The sequence below is a fragment of the Hipposideros armiger genome, unplaced genomic scaffold (genome assembly GCF_001890085.2).
Source record: "Hipposideros armiger isolate ML-2016 unplaced genomic scaffold, ASM189008v1 scaffold_488, whole genome shotgun sequence".
Taxonomy (NCBI): domain Eukaryota; kingdom Metazoa; phylum Chordata; class Mammalia; order Chiroptera; family Hipposideridae; genus Hipposideros; species Hipposideros armiger.
The window spans coordinates 782,133-801,214 of NW_017731838.1; the positions used below are offsets into that span (position 1 = coordinate 782,133).

At 36.6% G+C, this 19,082-nt stretch overlaps 1 protein-coding gene across 29 annotated transcripts in view; it reads right to left on the reverse strand.

Moving 5' to 3' along the window:
- The window catches only part of SORBS2 (sorbin and SH3 domain containing 2), a 195,684-nt gene that overhangs the window by 84,549 nt on the left and 92,053 nt on the right, over positions 1 to 19,082 (reverse strand). For 12 of the 29 annotated variants that reach the window (XM_019667190.1, XM_019667184.1, XM_019667193.1 and 9 more), the window contains 7 exons: positions 17,046 to 17,072; positions 16,686 to 16,810; positions 14,690 to 15,334; positions 9,158 to 9,296; positions 5,592 to 5,752; positions 863 to 929; positions 126 to 170 (listed from right to left, as the gene is read on the reverse strand). In XM_019667190.1, the coding sequence (XP_019522735.1) occupies positions 126 to 170; positions 863 to 929; positions 5,592 to 5,752; positions 9,158 to 9,296; positions 14,690 to 15,334; positions 16,686 to 16,810; positions 17,046 to 17,072 (1,209 nt within the window). Of the gene's footprint in view, positions 1 to 125; positions 171 to 862; positions 930 to 4,813; positions 4,956 to 5,591; positions 5,753 to 9,157; positions 9,297 to 14,689; positions 15,335 to 16,685; positions 16,811 to 17,045; positions 17,073 to 19,082 lie in introns of those variants that run through there. The other 17 variants (XM_019667207.1, XM_019667202.1, XM_019667215.1 and 14 more) reach the window with 11 other exon arrangements.

A 19,082-nucleotide genomic window follows, 5' to 3' on the forward strand; every position in this document is an offset into this window, starting at 1 on the left:
AGCATCCTCCAGATTGTATAAACTGAAGACATGCGCTCAAACAGAGTGGTAAAAAGTGATTGTGGAGTTCTTTCAGGCAATGCAGGGCATAAATTATTCATTGCGAGCAAGGAAACCCATCCTACCTGCATTATATGTATAAGGAGTATTATACATGTCTGTGTCATCATCTAGAAAACGAAACATAAATATTATGGTAATACACATTTGGTCACCATATCATAATAAGACAGCAGAACTTTAGAGAAACAACAGAAATTTTTTAGAAAACGAATGTATTTTGCCTAGCTCATACCATTTAAATGTTTTTCAAGTATTTTTTTTGCTGGCCTCTGCAGTTTGACCTCTCTTATCTGTAACATATTTGCTCTGCTGTCCTCTTCACAGCATACAAGGTCAGTCCCTTTACCTCATTTCCTCAGGCGGCCTTCTCTTCTGGATCATAAGTTTCCTTTTGTAAGTGCTTTAAATATCTTTTGTCAAGTCAATGAGACCTAGCTATGCCCATTCCCTGGATAAGGAACAGACATACGTGGACAGAGGAATAATGAGTCTGTCTAAGCAGACAACGCGACACACCGGTTTAGATTGTGGATCAGGAAGGACGAAGGGGAGAGACCAGAGCACCTGGCACCCCTTCAAGGTCACCTTATAAAAAGCTTCTTGGCAGATCTGTGGTGGGGCGGAACAGGTATCTGTGATTTGAAGGGTGATGTAAGGAAGGATGTTGAAACGAGTGAGGGCCGTGAAGTTTGCTAGGGTCCTGACATTTTGCATGAACCAGAACTATACAAAAGGCGAGTATACATAGACATCCTTCAACCCACACGGACCTGATCAGAACACAGAACAACATACATACCTGGCTTGTGCACCATGTGGATTTGCTTAAACATTGTCTTGTACCAGTCCTTCGGTCTGTCAACTGTCTGTAAAAGAGAATGTCCAATAGTTACAAATCTGCTTCCAAATAAAAACATTGTTCCTCAATGTTTTCCTATCTATATTTTATCTTTTTTAATAGCAAATTTCTGTGATTTAAAAAAAAAACCAATTTCATAATGACAATACCAGTAATTTATCCAGCTATGCATGCAGTTTGTAAATATATTACCTTTTGTTGCATTTAGGCTGAATTAGAACATTATGTATAATGGTTTTATTTTTTCCAAATCATAGTTGTGCCCAGCACTAGACAGTTAATATTTGCACAAACATACTTAGGTAAAATTTCACTGATAACTATCATTATCTTTAAAACATTATAGTGAGTATTCTGTTCAAGACATTATTTTTAGAATTAACTAGGGAATATTTTTGACTAAAATTGTATTCTGGTAAATTTAGAGAAATAAAAATTTGATATTTTTTAGTCTAAGTTAGTAAAATACTAAATGTAGCGACACAATCCAGAGTCTGAGAGCAAATCCAAAAATGTAGATATTGTTTCAAAATTTTTTAGCATGATAATAAAATGTACACAACATTTGCCTTGCTAAATTGTAAATTCCTTGGGAATAGAAGCTCCTCCGTATGCAGCCCAGGCTTTTGACATGATGGAAACAGTGGGCTGTGGTGGAACTAGGACATTAACATCAGATTAACCTATACTCAAGTCTTAGTTCCATTAATTACTGTTTCCGAGCAATATGAATTTCAGCAAGTTAGGTAACCTAGTAGAGCTCTAGCTTTCTCCTCTGTAAAATGAAATAATTATATCCATATCATAGGGTTGTTATGGGAATCGAATGAGGCGATGTATACAAAAAGATCTAGAATATATGAAATGCTCAATTAATAATAACTGTAGGAAATAGCAAATGTTCATGGAATAAAATAATGAATGAATCCAGGTTATTGGATGGAACTCTACCACATTGCATACCTGTGAAAGGAGACATATACTTTTATAATCATAACTAAAGATTTTGCTTGGCAAGATCTTTATCTTGCCATTCCCAGAGCTACTAGGGTGAGATGCTCAACCATTCTGTGTAGAGTAACTAAATATACCAGATTTTCTGAGACAATTCTCTTGATATAAAATATTGTGTTAGGACTGCCACAAAAATATTCTTGTATTTGTTAGACTGAGGTTTGGTTTCAATTTTATATCCTGATTGTTGTCTCAGAACCATGGTCATTGCATTTTTCATGTGGACATTGAGGGTTTTGTGCTATATCTAAGTTTATCTTGGTGTCTAAGAAAATATGATTCTCTAAGAAAATAATCACCACAAATATAGATTAACATTAAGGGCTCCTTGGCGTTGTTGTGAATCCCCTCTTCATTCATTCTTGGCTCTTTCTACAATGGACCAATGGAGGGGATTGTTGATTGACCTTATATTCAAATGGTGGGAGCTGGCGGGAGTGGGTGCAGTAGAGAAGCAGGAGTCAAGCTATTATTTGCTGGCTTAAACCAAGTTATTTGAATAAGAATCTTCAAGGGACATTTATTTTCATGAAAGGTCAATTTTTCTTCATTAAGCTTTATTCCCTTTACAGTAATTCAGCACCAGAAAATAAGACATAACCTTGTGCAAAACTTTTCCAACCATACCTGGACACAACCAATGGCAACAAGGACGCCTAATAAGTAAGTTATATCACTGTATATGGCAATGTATCTTGACAAACAGCATTTTTTTCTTCCCTTGCTGGAAGGCACACATCAGGCAGGATCTCAGTTCTGCCATCTGCTAGCTTTATATGGCGAGCACAGAGATGCCAGAAATGCCCAGGCAGTTGGCAACGGGCGGTAAGAGACTGGTAAAAGGGAATACTAAAACCCTGTGTCCCTTTCTAAAAGAAGTCCTCTAAGCATTTAAAATTCCTTTTACAAATGCCATCATGGAAGTTGTTATGGCTAGTACTAAAATTAAGTAAATAGAGCTCTACTCAAATTTGAGGACGTTTACGTCTGTGTGTTCTTCGAACTTGTTTTACATGGACAGTAACTACTAGTAATTCGCGCTTCAGTTGTTCTCTATAACCTTAGCTGAATATACCTGAATGTTTACATTCTGATAGTTTACAGAACATCAGAGCTCAACATTCATTTATCATGCAAAGATTTCCAAAAAAAAGAAAAGCATTTATTTTCTATACACCAGTATATAGTTATTCTATTTTTTGCTCCTTTCCAGCTTGGAAAATGCTCAAATGGCATTGTATTTGAACTAGAAGAAAAGAGTCTTGTATTTTACTTAACTCGCTGGCTGTAATTAGACAATCTCATGGGACCTGAACCCTAGCGGTTTTTGTTGTTGTTAATAAGATGGGCAGTAAAAGGCTAACACAGACATCCCAGGTCACATGAGAGAGGGCAGTCTGGGAAACGGCTTCCCTTCGTTCAACTAACTCAAAGGTACATTTGTTGACTCCTGGTTTTCTAGAGTTTCTGGGTTACTTTACAAAATTGTTTCCTCAGTATATGCTGGTTGTCTAAAATGAGACTATAATATGATGCATTGAGACACTACTGCCTTTGGTGTATACACTTAGCGGAGAGTCCATGCGAAGCAATTTGAGTCTGATATCATTACTTTCTACACAGATGAGAAAGAAAAACAACCTTGGAGATTCTTGGCCTGCAGTGGCTCAGAGATGGCCTGACTCGACATTTATAAACACAGCTATACTTGGGATATGCTTGGCAAGGCTGGGAAATGGGAAATGTGGATAAGAGCCCTCACAGACCTATACCTTCTTTGCAGAGTTTTAAAAGCCTAAATAGGAGCACAACTATATATAAAAATTATGGTTCCTTATAAGGAACTTCTGGGTTGCTTATACTTTACTTTATATTTTACAGAAGGGAAACTTGTGTTTGTTTATGCTTATCTAAATATGCTTTTGATTTGGCAGTAGATAAACAATATAAAAATCTTAATATTTCTTGATTTTGACTATCTGCCTCTCATTTTTTTCCCCATTTAAAAACGAATAAGCAAGGCCTTGCTATTTAAGAGAATTATGTCTTATGGATTAAAAAAAAAAGGTCCAGCTTTGCATGTTCATTTTTATATATCATTTGTTGACTTAAAAACACACCAGAGGTCTCAGATAAAATCTTTTCGGCAGAATTTATAACTACATAGAATTAAGGATCTCCCAATTTGTGTATATACCGTGCTTCAAGGGCCAATGAAGCAAAACCCGTGACACTATACCTGTCTGACACTGTATCCTACATTATTTTAAAAAGTTCAAATTTAACCATTTGAATCAGAAACCTTAAAAGGGAAACAAATGACAAAACACTGTCACCAGAAACCTGTAGTCATCATAAGATTAAGAATGTTAGTCATGACCTCTGAACTTTTTCTATCACTTAAATATGACAATTATCAGTTCCAACATAGATTTTTCAGGACTTTATAATCAGTCACATTCAATGTTCTCAAAATTTAACGAATATAAAACCCACAGCAACTGCTATAAAATTTACTTTTTAGCTTCCAACTCTAATACTGATGCTTAGAATAATCAATTGTTAACTCTTCTCTCTGTATATAGAACACATAATCCCCATATAATAAATGCAAATTCAAAGAGAGAAGAACCCCTCCCCCCCCACACACACTTTGTCTTTAGTTCTCACTTAGTGTTTCCAATTGTGCCACTGCTTTTTTCTGATCTTTCTCATTCTTGCCCTCTATCCACTCCTGTCTTTGGTCCCCCAGGTTAGCATACCAGGACAGTAGCTCCTGGCAACATCCCAGCCAGGTATGTGGGTGTTGCAGACAAGTGTTCACAGCCTGAGCTCTATCCAGTCTCTCACCGCACCCCCCCCCCCACCCAATTTCACCTGAAAAGGTGCTGCTGCTCTCATCCTGGTTCCCATGTCCTCCTCCTTGCGGCTAGCACAAACCTTCTCTTCAAGTGGACTCGGTCAGCAAGCAGCTGCCTGCCCACACTCTCAATAGCCGCCTCTGCTACTGCTGAGCTTTGCCAGAAGGGGCTGCCCTGACACACTGAGCAATGTTTTGGCAGGGTTTAAAGACTAAAAAAAAAAATCCAAACACTTTCACTTATCATCCTGGAGAGCTCTCAGCAGGCACAGCTGAAGAGGGATGCTAAAATGTGTATTTTTCTTCAGTTTTTTCTTTCCACGACATTAACTCTCTTCACGCCAATCATCTCACCTCCCAACTCCCAATTCACAGCTCCGCATCTCCTGGTGTTAACACACATCCATGTCAAGAAACAAATCACTGGTGTATTTGCAATGCACGTGGGAATTCAATACAGGCACAGAATGCACATTTTCTCCTTCCTTCTCTTTCCTCTCTAGGGCCCTAACACTCCTTGGTAAAAGGTAAAATGAAACATACTTTTATCATTGGACAAAATCACAATTTTCATGATTTTTAATTAAAATGGAAAAATAGATAGTGTGATTCTCTCCAATTGACAGCTCTCCTCTGCCACGCAGCATTATAATATTCATGAGAACTCAGATGGCACCGAGGGCAATCCTCATTATATAATAAGGCCACAGGAATGCACAAAGCCACGGACAATCCATTCTTTGTCGAGTGTGTGCACAGCCCCGGAGCTGTGACGCGCACACTGGCATCTCCTACCGTTCTAATTGCTGTGGGGATTCCGGATTCGTCCACAGGCCCGATCCCCGGGTAATGTGGGGCTTTGATAACCGTCACTCTTTTCTCTTCCTCTGAGGATCTGTACAGCGGTATAGAGCCGTCCAGGGACTGTGCATGCTGGGGATACGCTTCTGTGGAATCTGAGGAGAAAATGTGGTGAAATGTAATGCATTGGATGCACAAGGAATCATAAGTTAATGGTGCCCCTTGTATATTTACGCCAACTGCAACACAGTCTATATTTCCATTTCGATTGCTTTGAACTCCTTTACCTTAAATGTAGTCAACATGGAGATGTATATTGAATAGACTTATAACAAGAAGACCTTCACCATTTTATGAAGGAGGGTGAAGGAAGAATAACATTTATTGGGAGACCTAGTGACTGTGTGGCAGCTACTGTAAGAAAGCACTTTACAAGCATTATCTCATCTCATCCTTCTATTCATCCTGGGGGGAGGGGGACCCATTGTACAGATGAGGGGGCAGAAGCTAAGTTTAGTAATTTTCATCATGTCATAGTTTACATTAATATTACTTTTGTGAAACTGCTAGCTACTGTTATTTAAAGTACTAAAATGTGCTCTTAGGACAAAAGATGTGACTGTTGAGTCTACGACAGCTATTTTATAAAAATAAAGTAAAAACAAAAATCGTATTAACAAATCTTCACATCCAAACATATACTTGGATATGAAGGCTTATGGGTAAATAAATAATTTAAAATTATTAGTATTAATTTTTATTCAAGTTGCCATGATGGCCATATCTTTGTTTTTACTTTGAAGCACCAAAACCCATGACGTTTTGCCCCTTGAGTACAAAAATTGCCCTAAGCACATAAATTAAATGAGTTTTATCATGCTCCTCCCTTCTTCATGACATCTTTATTAACTTTTAGTTTAATTTCTTAAGAAACAGAGAGGACTTAGTGTGGTTTTTTTTCCTCTCAGGTGGTTTGTACTACATATTTCACTTACTCTTAGTTTACAGGTATTTATGAAAATCAACAGCATCTATCCATCTGGTACAATTGATAATATAATTTCCTGTTTTTTCTACAATACATTTCAAATTTTTGGTGACTAAGAATGATTCTTTGCCATGATTTGTCAGACTTTTCCACTCAGAAAGTTCTGTTTTTATGTGGATGTGGGAAAGTGCTGATGTTTCAGGGTGGCATTGATTGATTATATGTATATATATGAGATATATGTATGTATCTCAAAAGATATGACTGTTTTTGTAGCAAATTTATATAAAACTTCATAAACAAGATTTTAACAATTTAACTCATCATTCTGAAGACATAAGGCCCTTGTAAGCTAAAATCCATTTTAACATTTATAACTGTTATTACTATTATTATGGCTATTTCCAATTTGGTTTGTAACAGAAAAGCATTTTCAATCCATTTCTGATGAAGAATGAATACAGCTAGTAATAAAACTGTTTTATGTGCCATTGTACGTAAAAGTAATTAATGTCCTTCCCAAGCAACTCCAAATTCAGATACAATGTGATATTTCACTCTGATTTTCCATTTAATCCCAAAAAGTGCAACCATGATGCTAGTATTTATATCAAACAGCAATTTTTTTAAGCACCTATATATACAAAGTCGCAACCTAAGCAAACAGTATTAACTCTGTCTTTATGTATGGTTCATAAGTCTATGAACTTATGGATTATATAAGTTAGCCTTTTATTATGTTCTTATATGGTCCACTAACTCTCATGTTTGTAGTCTTTCATTTTCAACTACATATAAAGTTCCTGGAACAAGACAGATTTGTATATTCTGCTCAGGACCTGTCTCAGCACTGGCCAACTAGATTTGTTGAATGTTTACTAGGGAATTTCTTTCTACGTAGTATAGTTTACATGTAAAAATCTACCATTGATGTGTTCTAATATAAAAGCCTATCTATAACACATTCTAGTAGTTATATATTTTGTTTGTTGGTGTGAGAGGGACAAAATTGTGTTCATTAAGAAAGGCAATGGGAACAGAGCCAAATAATAATTGATAATAACCACTTGGGAAAATATTATGGCTAGATTAATTTGTCGAGTTTTACTATAGATGTGTGATGATGTATAGCTCTGTTAAAAATCTAGATATAATAGGCTCCTATTATACTACACCATGGACTGATTTTTTTAAGGGCAATATTTTGGCACAAGGACATTGTACTTTTTTCTACCCTGAAAGGATATCATTATAAGATTCACAGATGATCCCAGAAACAGCATTGGAAAAGGCACAGGTATATTTAGTCTTTACTCTACTGAGCCCCAAGGCTACATGTAGGGTCTTATAGTTATGGCGGTTTTGTTGGCACAGATGTTGAGTTCCACAATGAACATGCTGAATGTCCCTGGGTAAACTAATAGCATCATGTTCTTTCAGTGCACTGTGTGGGGAAAGAGGGAGTGCTGCCTTCTTTCAAAGACGAAATGGGAGTTAAAACCCTGTGTTCCAGTTTCTTTCTCTCTATTGTTGGTTGGTGGTGGCCAGATGGGCCCTCTCCTACTTTTGTGAGAGGTATGCTGTGGTCACGTGGTCCTCCACCTTCCTCTCTGCTTCCTGCTGTTCTGGATACTCTTCCAATTGTTCAACATCATGAAACTTTTTTCAGCTTGAATTCAGATGATGGTTTGATTTAGTCTGTTTATTTTTTTAATGTTTTGGGGTTTTTTTTTTTAACATTTTTAGAAACTGAGAAGTATGTATTGCATTATTTTCTAAATATATTTTGCCACATAATATTGTTTCTATCATTATACAGCACAGTTTCTTTTCCAGGAAGCTTGAAAGAGTTCATGAGCCCCATGAAATTATGTGCTTAAAATTTGTTATGCATGTTCAAATGTACTTTTTTGTTTCTGGAGGAAAGCTATATTGTTCATCTAATTCTTAATTCCCAAAGGATTAAAAATTATGTCTTCATGAAATTCTGGAATCATCATTTAAAGGAACTCACATCTCTGGTCGATGGTCTTCTGGCCTCACTGTGAATAATAGTGTACTACTTTGTGAGGCAGTGGTTTAGTATTTACTACTTCATGAGGTAGCCTGTCCCCTTGTTAGACAAGTTTTAACTGTTAAGCAATTTTTCTTTATATATACCAAAAGAATTTTCTATAATGAAAGCTCTATCACAAAAAAAGGGCTGCCTAGAACATGGATAGTATTTGCCATCCGTGGAAATGCACAATGTGACTGTTCTGGTGGTGTGAACGCTCCTCTCCCTAACCGCCCATTTATTTCTTGCTACCCCACCACCCTTAATATCTAATAGCTCTCATCATCTTGGAATAGAAGCCAGTCATCGTCTTGAACTAGCTGGGTGCCTACTTCTTCCAATGTTGAATCCATGTAGTCCCTAATTCCTCCTCTAAGACAGGATCATTAAAAAGTGAGGTGTACAATGTTTCTTCCTCCTTTTTGAAAAATTACTTTGATGCTTAAGTTTTTCTTATGTGGTTTATACTTGCTATATTGAAGTTGTCATGAAAACCATGACAATTAAATGACTTACCAAGTGACCGGCCATGCTGCATGATAATGCTTGAATTGAGTGAGCCTGGTAGAGAGTAGGCTGAAGGGGAAAACGGCCTTTGATAGTAACTCATTGGACTCACAGCACCTCCAGAGTTTCCATTCACTGTTATCTGGCTCTGAGAAAAGTATAAAACATCACATTAAAGCACATAGTCTACTGTAAACATGATTCCTTTATATGACAATGAAAGACTTCCATTCAAATGACTAATCATCTGTCAAGTTTTTATTCACTTTGAAAATTGATGCCTACAGGGACAGGTTACATATCTTCCATGTCTTCTTTATCTTCCTTTATTTCTGAAAATCACTCTCTTATATGTCAGAGGGCACAGGAGGTAATTAAGAAAAATGGAAGCAGCTGACTAATGGCATGCCACTCTGCCAACCGAGATGCCAAAAGGTATCAGTGGGAGTCAGTGTAATATAAGTGTGAAGGGCAAATTTGTTTTTACAGTCTTGAGTTAGGTAGTCAGAACTCTTATCACACTGCTCTGTATGCAGGATTCGAAATGAATGTTCTTTGCCTTGAGGAAAGGGATTGGTTCTCAGACATAGTCAGGGATATCCTCTGGTGAATAAATGTTTCCAGGGCAAGGTGATTAATATAAGGAACACAGTTGTTTGGATTTATATATCATAAAGCAATCTATTCTAGAAGAATCAAAAAGACATATTAAACCACAGGATTCTCCCTCCTCCAATCTCATTGAGAGCACTTTTTGGATTTCTGTTTGGTTCCTTAATAATTTATTGTTTTTATTACTTTATACCTGAGTATTTTATATCCCCAATCGTATTTCAAGCTTCTTGTTGGAGATAGTCACATATATGCTTCTTTTATAACACGGGGCATGGTGCTAATAACAGTAGATATTCAATAGATACATACTATTCTAATTGAATTGAATCAGCTCAGTTCACAGAGGTGGAGATCACCACTATTAAGCATGCCTACCTAGCCACAACACAGCACTGAGCACTGTGGAGATTACATAATGCATGCCATGAAACAAAACATTAGTAAACATTTAGTTAAAATGGCCTTACAGCTGAATACACACAAACACACGTGCACACCAACAAAGAACCAGAATTTGTGAACTTTTTCTATGTATTTTAAAACAAAATACACTTCTGTTATACAGGCCTGAAACATACATGCACAATTAATTGCATGGTTCCATGATTTTTCACCTTAAAACAGGTATGTTGTCCAATGACCTAGAATAAACCTAATTTCGTTACTTCATAACCATATCACACCTGTCCTAAAGTCAATAAACGTTTCATTATGATGACTGTGCTTACTGATTAAGTACTTCTCTAAGCTGTTACAAAAATCACTCTCATATCATAAGCTCCCATATCTTGAGGATCTTCTACCTGAAGAACAGTGGACATTCAATTAAGTGTGAGGCACTGGCTTACCCAAATGCTTCAGAGCCCTTATTTACCTTTGATGAGTTATTTGAGAATATTTTTGCCTCCTAGCCCAAATCAAATTTGGCTGATCTTCATAAATATAATTTTAATGCTATTGTCTTAATGTGTTATAATTAATGTTAAAAACAGGAGAAGTAAAAACAATCATGTTACCATGTTCCTAAACTTAGGAAAGTTGCTCTGAATCCTATTTTGTCTATGACAGTGCTTATTTAAAACTTCATTATAAAATCAATTTTTTAGAGAAAAAAAAATCCCATTTTTGGCCTAAAGTTACATGTCTTTCAAATCAAAGTCCTTATCTATACATTATATGCAATTGAAAATCTGTGCCATAAAATTATGGAGCATGTTAGCCATTCATAAATCATTTAATAGTGACTGCTTGTCATATAGACATATTTAAATGATGTAATAAATATGAGACATATATGTTGCTCTAAGTGGAAGATAAGTTTATGATATATAAAACAATAAATATATTCATAAATTTCTATACTGGAATGGCTCAAGAAAAATAATTCCAGAAAACCACAGGGCTCAATTTCTGCAGTGTACATTATTTACATCATTCACTCCTGTAAGACAGATGGGTTCAAAAGATGTAGGTGTTACGAAGAGGGAGCAGGAAGAGTTAGCGTCATGCTGTCAATAACTGTGTATCTGAGAAACAAGGATACATAAACTATTCACACAGGACACATTCATAGGAATCTCTGAGGTAAACTGTTATCTACCAGGACCTAAATTTTTGAAAAATTTTACTTTCTCTATGATCTAATCATCATAATGTTTTAGGTATACTTATCTAAATTTCTGAGAATACTTCTTATTAAGGCAAATCACTGTACAACTCATTAGCTAGAGCAACACAGTGTAAAGTAAACATAGGTAACTCTGAAATGAAGAGAATCTAATTGACTTTTTCAGCCCAAAGTAGGCTTATGAGGATGACTGCAATGGATTTCCCTGATGGACTGTAGAGTTTCAGTTTACTAGTAATCAACACCTATGCGAATAAAAGTGTTCAGCAGTAAAATGAGATGTCTGATAAGAAATCAGTCCTTTTGGCCTTTGGTGATGTTTGAAAAAATGATGGATTCAAAGGAAGGAAGAATAATTATACGCATGGCAGCATGGGTGGCTAAGGTGGTGCCATCTGTCACGGCAGACCTCTGACCCAAGGTTGGTGGAGAAGGTGTTTCAGAATGGTCAGTGGTGTCCATTGATGAGCTATCTGCAGCTCATCTGGATGGCCGGGGAGCCCGGCTCGAGGAGCAGGAGGAGTCTGTAGTGAGAGAGAATGTGGTATTGCCAGGGACAAGGTGGTCAGGAGCAAAAGATGGGGTTTATATAAACAGTGTGAAAGGGTCAGAGGTCTGTGGCGGTGTAAAGGCCTAAAGTCAGCAGGTGGGGACAGGGTAAGTGATGCTGGGCTGGGGCCTCCATCTGGTCAAAACGTATTTTGGTTAAAAAGTACCAGAGGAGGAGGACACGAAGAAAAGGCTGCTGGTGTGGCTTGTCTGTGTGTCCGCGAAGCATTTACTGCCATCACACTGGCGGTTAAGCTCTGGTGTCCAAGCTGAGTTTGAAGAAAAAATAGTAAGAGGAGATATAAATTATCCGATGAATAAAACATCTCTTTTTGTAATGTGGCAGAGAAGGCAAAGCATCAATTTTAATTGAAGCACTTTAAGGAAATACGTTGAGAGGATTGGGTACCAAACATACAGTACAGAAAAAGCACGAAAACATGAAGAAATCTAATAAGTGGGGTTTTTTTTTTTTTTGGAGATGAGTTTTCATACAGCACTGCACTGTAATTTTGGATGGTCACTTGAGAGTGTTGGAAAAATTGGATTTTTTTCCTCAGAAGTTTTAGTTTTTGTTCTTGTGATAGTGAAATGCTATCAGGTTGTCTGTTAGTCAGAGCAGAATTAGTTTTCCCTTGACTAGAAAAATTTTGTAGCATACCTACTCTCCCCAAATGTCCCCAAAATACAAAACAGTTTGTCTTAGTTCTTTTTCTGACTTACAGATATAAAGACTGATCAAACTAAAAACAACTAAATGGAAAGGGAATTTTGTTTCCTTTGCACTTATTGAATCTCTTTCTTGATTTCACTATAAAACACTAAAATAATCAAACTCTAAAATATCCTAGTACTGCAAATGGTAGTACCTATGTGTGAAAATGAAGTGAAAAAGAAAACCAGCCACGGATGATAGTTAGAATATACCCTAATTGATTAGAACTACTGTTGGTTTTATTCTTAGGTAAAGGAGAAGGAAACCGAAGGAGGAAGGAAAGATTTAATACCTCCAAGGCTATATAACCCAAGAGGCTAACCGTGGTGGAGGGATTGGCTATAAAAAGGAGAGAGTGGATAGCCCCATTAAAGGTTTTGTAGCTATCCATTCTAACCTTGACAATGTCTGTCCACAGGTCAAAATAAGCATCAACCTCATAATGAGTGAATGAAACTCTGGAGAAAATTTTTCTCTTACTCCCCCATATCTCCAGAATAGAGGTTTTTGGAATGTTTGGTGTGGTGCCAGGTGTAAGACAGGTAGCCAAAAGTATGATAGTATATTAATACAAGGATGGGGGATGAATTAAAGAGAACTGTATAAACTTAGAAACCTTGCCTAGTAAAAATTGAAGTGGTACCATTTGTTGTTCTTGGCCAGCCATCATTTTCAATAACAGTTGATATCAAGCAAGCTGTTGAGCTCATAAAAAGCCATAACTGATTTTTTCCTCAGACTTTTAATTGAATGTTTTTAAAAAATCCACCATATAAAAAGGTCTCTCATGGTCATAGGTACCTTAAAAAATATGACGAAAAATATTGTTCCTTCTCTTAGGAAAAATGCACAACAAATTCATGTAGGTATATATAAAATTCTGCATAAATTTTAGGGGCTCATAGATACTCTAAAGCATATCCTTAATGTAACAGATTAAGAAACCCTAACCATGGATAAAAAGATTTCCTTCTCTTATTTTTATTTAATAAGCATTTTTGTTGTTGTTTAAATATACACTTTATAAATGTGATACTTTTTTACTGTACATGGTTTTAAAATCTCTAGAAATAACTGACAGAAACCTTAGTTACTCAGAACTTAAAATATTTTAGTAGTAATTTCTTATAACAATTGCAGGTTTGATTGGAAGTAAAATTATAAAAGTATGAAACTATAATAATTACAACTTAGTATTTTAGAGTTTTGCTACAAATCTGGATGGAATTCAGTACAGGGCTGTCTTGGGTTGGATAGTGTCAATGAACTTTCTCATAATAATGCAGTTTCACTAAAGAGGTTTCCATATTAACATGAATCTCTTTAGTTTTGCTTTTGCTAAATGAAAATTCTGTTAAATAATATAAATCATGCAGAAGGATTTGAATTATCTGCTCAAAGGAAGTTTTTTATTCCTTTAAAACTAAAAGTAAAAAAATCGAATGACTGTCACCCTCATGGAATTGAGTTGCCCATTTCCTTTGGACTTCAAACATGTCAAAAGCTAAAGCATATTCTCTTTAAATCACCTTTGTTGTGGGTAATATGATCAGCTTGTACAGCATTGGGTCTAGGAATGATCTTTATTGATTCATTTATTTACCTATTGCACTTTAAAAAGTTTTTCTTACCACCTCCTGATAGCTCACAATTTTGAGTTTTTTTGTAAATGTGTGTGTTTGTGTGTGTGTAATGGATGACATGCCTCTAGGTGAGTCATACCACATTTACATTTCTATAGATAAAACTCTAAAGTTCAACAATCTATTGGTCACTCACACAAAAGCTTTGAACTATTTTGGGATAAAGATGTAAACTGTATTCCAAAGTAAAATTTCATATATATATAAACTAAAAGAATCCTAGAAATTTATTGATGAATTTCGTAGGGTTTTAAATAGGAAGATGGTTTCTTTCTCCTTTCCCTTCCTGATTGGATACTAAACAAAGCATTAGATTATATGAGAAGCCCAAAGCAAAGGAGTTAAGGTCTCGGCAGGACACCTGTGAGAAGAGATTGGAAAGTGTAATGTACCACCCGGCAGTCTGAAGACTGAGAGGCCGCAGCAACTGCAGATTTTTGTCTCTCTTGCTGAAGAGGTATCTTTGTAGTCTCTGGAGGAAGTTCAGGTAGCTGTTTGTGGCTTTCAGGATCATGTCCTGACAGGGGAGCTATCTGAATGGAAAGAGATGCTGTGTGTATCTCAGGCACTGGGTTAGGGGGCGGTGAGGGAGGCCTTTTGGCAAATGATGGTACGTCAACAGGTTTGGAAAGCTGTGGCGTATTAAAGGGCATGCTGCTTCCTAGATCCTGGTTATGGATTAGTTTCAATGTAGAAATTCTCTGAGTTTGAGAATCTTGCGTGTAGTCCTCTTGTAGAAACGGGCTACTCAGGTCAGCAGTTGGTTCGGGACCTGTGCTAGAAGTGGCTGGTAGCAGATTAGTAATTTTTTGTGTGTATGACACAGTTGTGTTAGATTCTTCAGAATATACAATGGTCTGGCTGGAATCATCTTCATTAGAATTCATAGCTCCCTGAAAAGGTTTTTTATTAGTAAAGTACTTGATACAGGAGGGAATTTGTGTGTTAGTTACTAACTGGTTTAAAATGTCACACTTTGTGTGATTGGTAATCAGGGGGCTACCAAAGTTCTTTTTTCTGGGCGGTAGAAGGGGTGCCTGGATTGCCAAGCATCCGGAGAAATAATGTTGAAGGAAAAACAGAGAGAAAGTCAAAAATTAGTCATTAAAGAAACCAGTGTTAACTCTACCCTTAAAGAAAGTAAAGCAATGTCATACCTTCTTACCATGCTATACGTTTTGTTGGCTACACTGAATTATCATTTTTATTCCATTTAGATTGTGTTTTATTTTATTATCAATAGCTGCCCTCTCGGGGAAAATAATTTTTATAGAGAATACATTATAAAGTTCATCTCCATCTACATTCTGGGAAATTAAGTTAAAAGTGCACATATGTTCCCTCGCATATTTTTAGACCTTGAGGTATATATAGAGGGTGCCAAAAAAAATGTATGCACATTTTAAGATAACATCTTAACATCTCTTAAAATGTGCATACATTTTTTTTGGTGGCATATTTAGTCACATTGTTTCGATAACACATTTTATGCTTGTGGCACAATTTTGCTAATATCTTCAACACAGAGTTCCTTTAGTTAATATAATAGGCAGCAGCATAACTCATATTTATTAAGTATATAAAGGATTGCTAGCCTCGTAACTTTGAAGTCTAAATCATCTGCTGACAGCTTTTTAAAAGCCAGAAAATACCCTAAACAGTATGTTAGAAACTGACCTGATTTTATCAGCTGAATCAGAAAAAAAAAAAGAACCTGTTTAGAACTTAAGACTTGTATTTGATATTGTACTGGTAAACACAAGTCTGACAAGCAATACAGATACAAAAGCAAAAACATATTAAAAAGAAAACATGTATTAAAATATGCACGTTACTAGAAAAGAGGCTCTAAAGCTGTGGTCTAAAACTTTGCTTTAAAATACCACAGTAGGGCCGGCCGAGTGGCGCGATGGTTAGGAGCTCGCTTGGGATGCCAGAGGGCCCCGGTTCGGATCCCACATGTGAGGGCCAGTGACACTGCCCTCCACAGCTAAGATGCTGAACAACAGCTCAACCTGGAGCTGGGCTGCCATGAGTCGCCAGCGACGGCGTAGGCTGCAGTCCCTGTGGCAGTGGGTTGCCATGGGCTACCGTATGTAGCCAGCAGCCAGCGTGAGCGGCCAGCAGCCAGCGTGAGCAGCCAGCAGCCGCAGTGAGCGGCCGTCCAGAAGCCAGCGACTGATCTGCCTCGCCAGAGAAGAGCACAATGATGGTGCCAACTTGGGCCAGTGAAGCAACATCCTCCACAACTAGATTGAAGAACAAGACGACAGCAACTTGTCTGTTCCCCTTCCCCCAATTCCCCAGCACTGTTCCCATTCCCCCAATTCCCCAATAAAAATCTTTAAAAAAAAAAATGCCACAGTAGACAAGCGTGTGCAGGATTACCTGGGATGGTGATTTTTTGTCTTGTAGGCTTGGTCGAACGCTTCTAAAACCTTTTGCTGCAAGAGAGGAATATGTAGCATCTCCGTTCAGTGTGTCTTGATTTCGATCATAGTAAGACCTCCAAGCTTTTATTAAGGGAACACAAATTGGATACAAAAATATCTACATTCACTTTTAACAGTTTTTAAAATAAAATTTATTTTTATTTCAAAAATTGAAGTTTTCTTTTTAGAAATTTCATTTAATATGCATTACTATATATGCAATTCAAGTTCACTGTGAGGTGAATGATGTGGCTATGAATATGTTTTTAAAAATTCATAACAAAGGTAATGGTTATTCAGAATAGCTTTTTTGTACCTGAGTCTGGTGAGTGAGAATCACGTCCTAAAAGAAAAAGAAAGGTTGAAATTAATAACAAGGATAAAGGAAATGAACAATCCAGTCAAGGTCATTTGCCGAAGAACACATGCACTTTTTTGGCAACGTTTTTTTCAGTTCTAAAACTCTGGGGACTTAAAATATACTGATGGGAAATTTGTACATTTATTTTCACTTCAATTAGAATGTTATTCATAGTATCACTATAATATATAATTAACACATATATCAAACACTGATTTTTCCCCTCAATAATATTGCAACCATATCATTTTATCTTATTGCCAAAGCTGAATGTATGAATGTTTAAATATCAAATTAAAGCATCGAAAGGTATCTGGTTTGTAAACAATGAATGGTTCTCCTAGCATTAAATAAACCACCAGATCCTTAGCTTTCAATGCCCTCGTGTTACTGACCATATTCAACTCCTGTGTGAGATAGTGATCAATTTTTTTGTAGCTTGAACTTTTTTTTTTAAGAAAGTGTAAATGTGTCTACCATACTATGTGATGTTTCAACTTGTTCTCTAGACTTTGGATTTTCTTCTTATTGCCATTTAAAAGTCATTTTATATTCAAATATGAAAGAGCTGTTACAGTATATTCCATTGTCTTGCAGTAAGCTGTGGAAAACAAATTTCATTACTAAGAAATTGCTTTTGATAATGCAGTTGGAAAGTGGCTTCATGGCATATTTACTATCAGTTTTATTGGACTTAGACATTCAAGGATCTTCTTTTTCTTATGCACATTTGAGATAATTAACTTGTATGGCGTGGTTCTATTATACCACGTGATTAATTTCTCATAGAATCATAAAGCCTAAACTTTGGAAAAGACCTTAGGGGTCATTCAGCTTACCCTTCTGTCCTGGTCCTGGATTCCTTCCACATGTTCCCTGAGACCATTAATAACTTGCTGTTATTTCAGTGCATAATGGAACGTGAATGTTACATGTCAAAAGGACTCTGGTTTTTGTTTTTCTTTCTAATTCTTAAGGAATACTTATTTTGAAATCAAAAATCATGAATTTGGAATGATAAAAATGAGTTGAGAAGTGTAAGAGTTTGAATTTAGATACACTCCAAATCAAAGGATGAAAAATAAATGTGAATCAGCACAGAGTACATTTGAATGACTCCAGCTCAGGTGTGTTACAGAAGACTACCAAATCTTCATTTTTTTATGCTAATTGCTAATTTAGTATGAATTTTCACTCCAGTGAATTCAAAATGAGAGTAATAAAATAGGTACCATAAAGTAAAAATCACTTTGAAGAGTTATATGTGAAATGTTTATGAGGATTTGATGGGAATAGAAATGATTGAAATTCTCAATCACTTAAATGATGATGAGGACTCTACAAAAGAGCATAGTACACAGAGCGATCATTAAAATTCTGCTTTGGGGCACTCAAGGAGAGATTTAATGACCACCTGGTTGCCACATACTGGTTGTGGACAAGGAACAAGTTTTGGGACTTGGGGAAATGGCACTGAAAAGAGAAGCAACATTAATAGTAATCATGATTACTTATAGTATAATTATTTGCTGGAGAACAGGGATTTCATTTTACTCTTGGTTTGACAAAACTGAGCTCATAAAGAAGGGTGTGTGGGTGTGTGCTGGGGATGGAGGTGGTAGGAGCCAGGTACTTGAGGTATGAGGTACCAGAGGCATTGTAGGAAGAAGAGAGTATATTGAAAATATTTGAAGTACACTTTGAAATAAACTTCCTATAACTGACAGTTTGTAGAATGTTAGTTCTGCTTTTTCTTATGGGTGACCACATTGGAGATTATGGAACCTTGAGTGGGATAAACATTAAGTGTGAGAATCGAAGACATTCTAGGCTCAACGAGGGGTTCTCCCTCCCCTCCATGCTGGGCCCAGGGATTGCCAAATGAAACAGTACCTATGCTATAGGGAATATGATATATTAATCACAAGGAATGCTACTGAAAAGCCCTGCTTAACATAGTATACATGAATGTATAGAATTACGGGAAAGGAA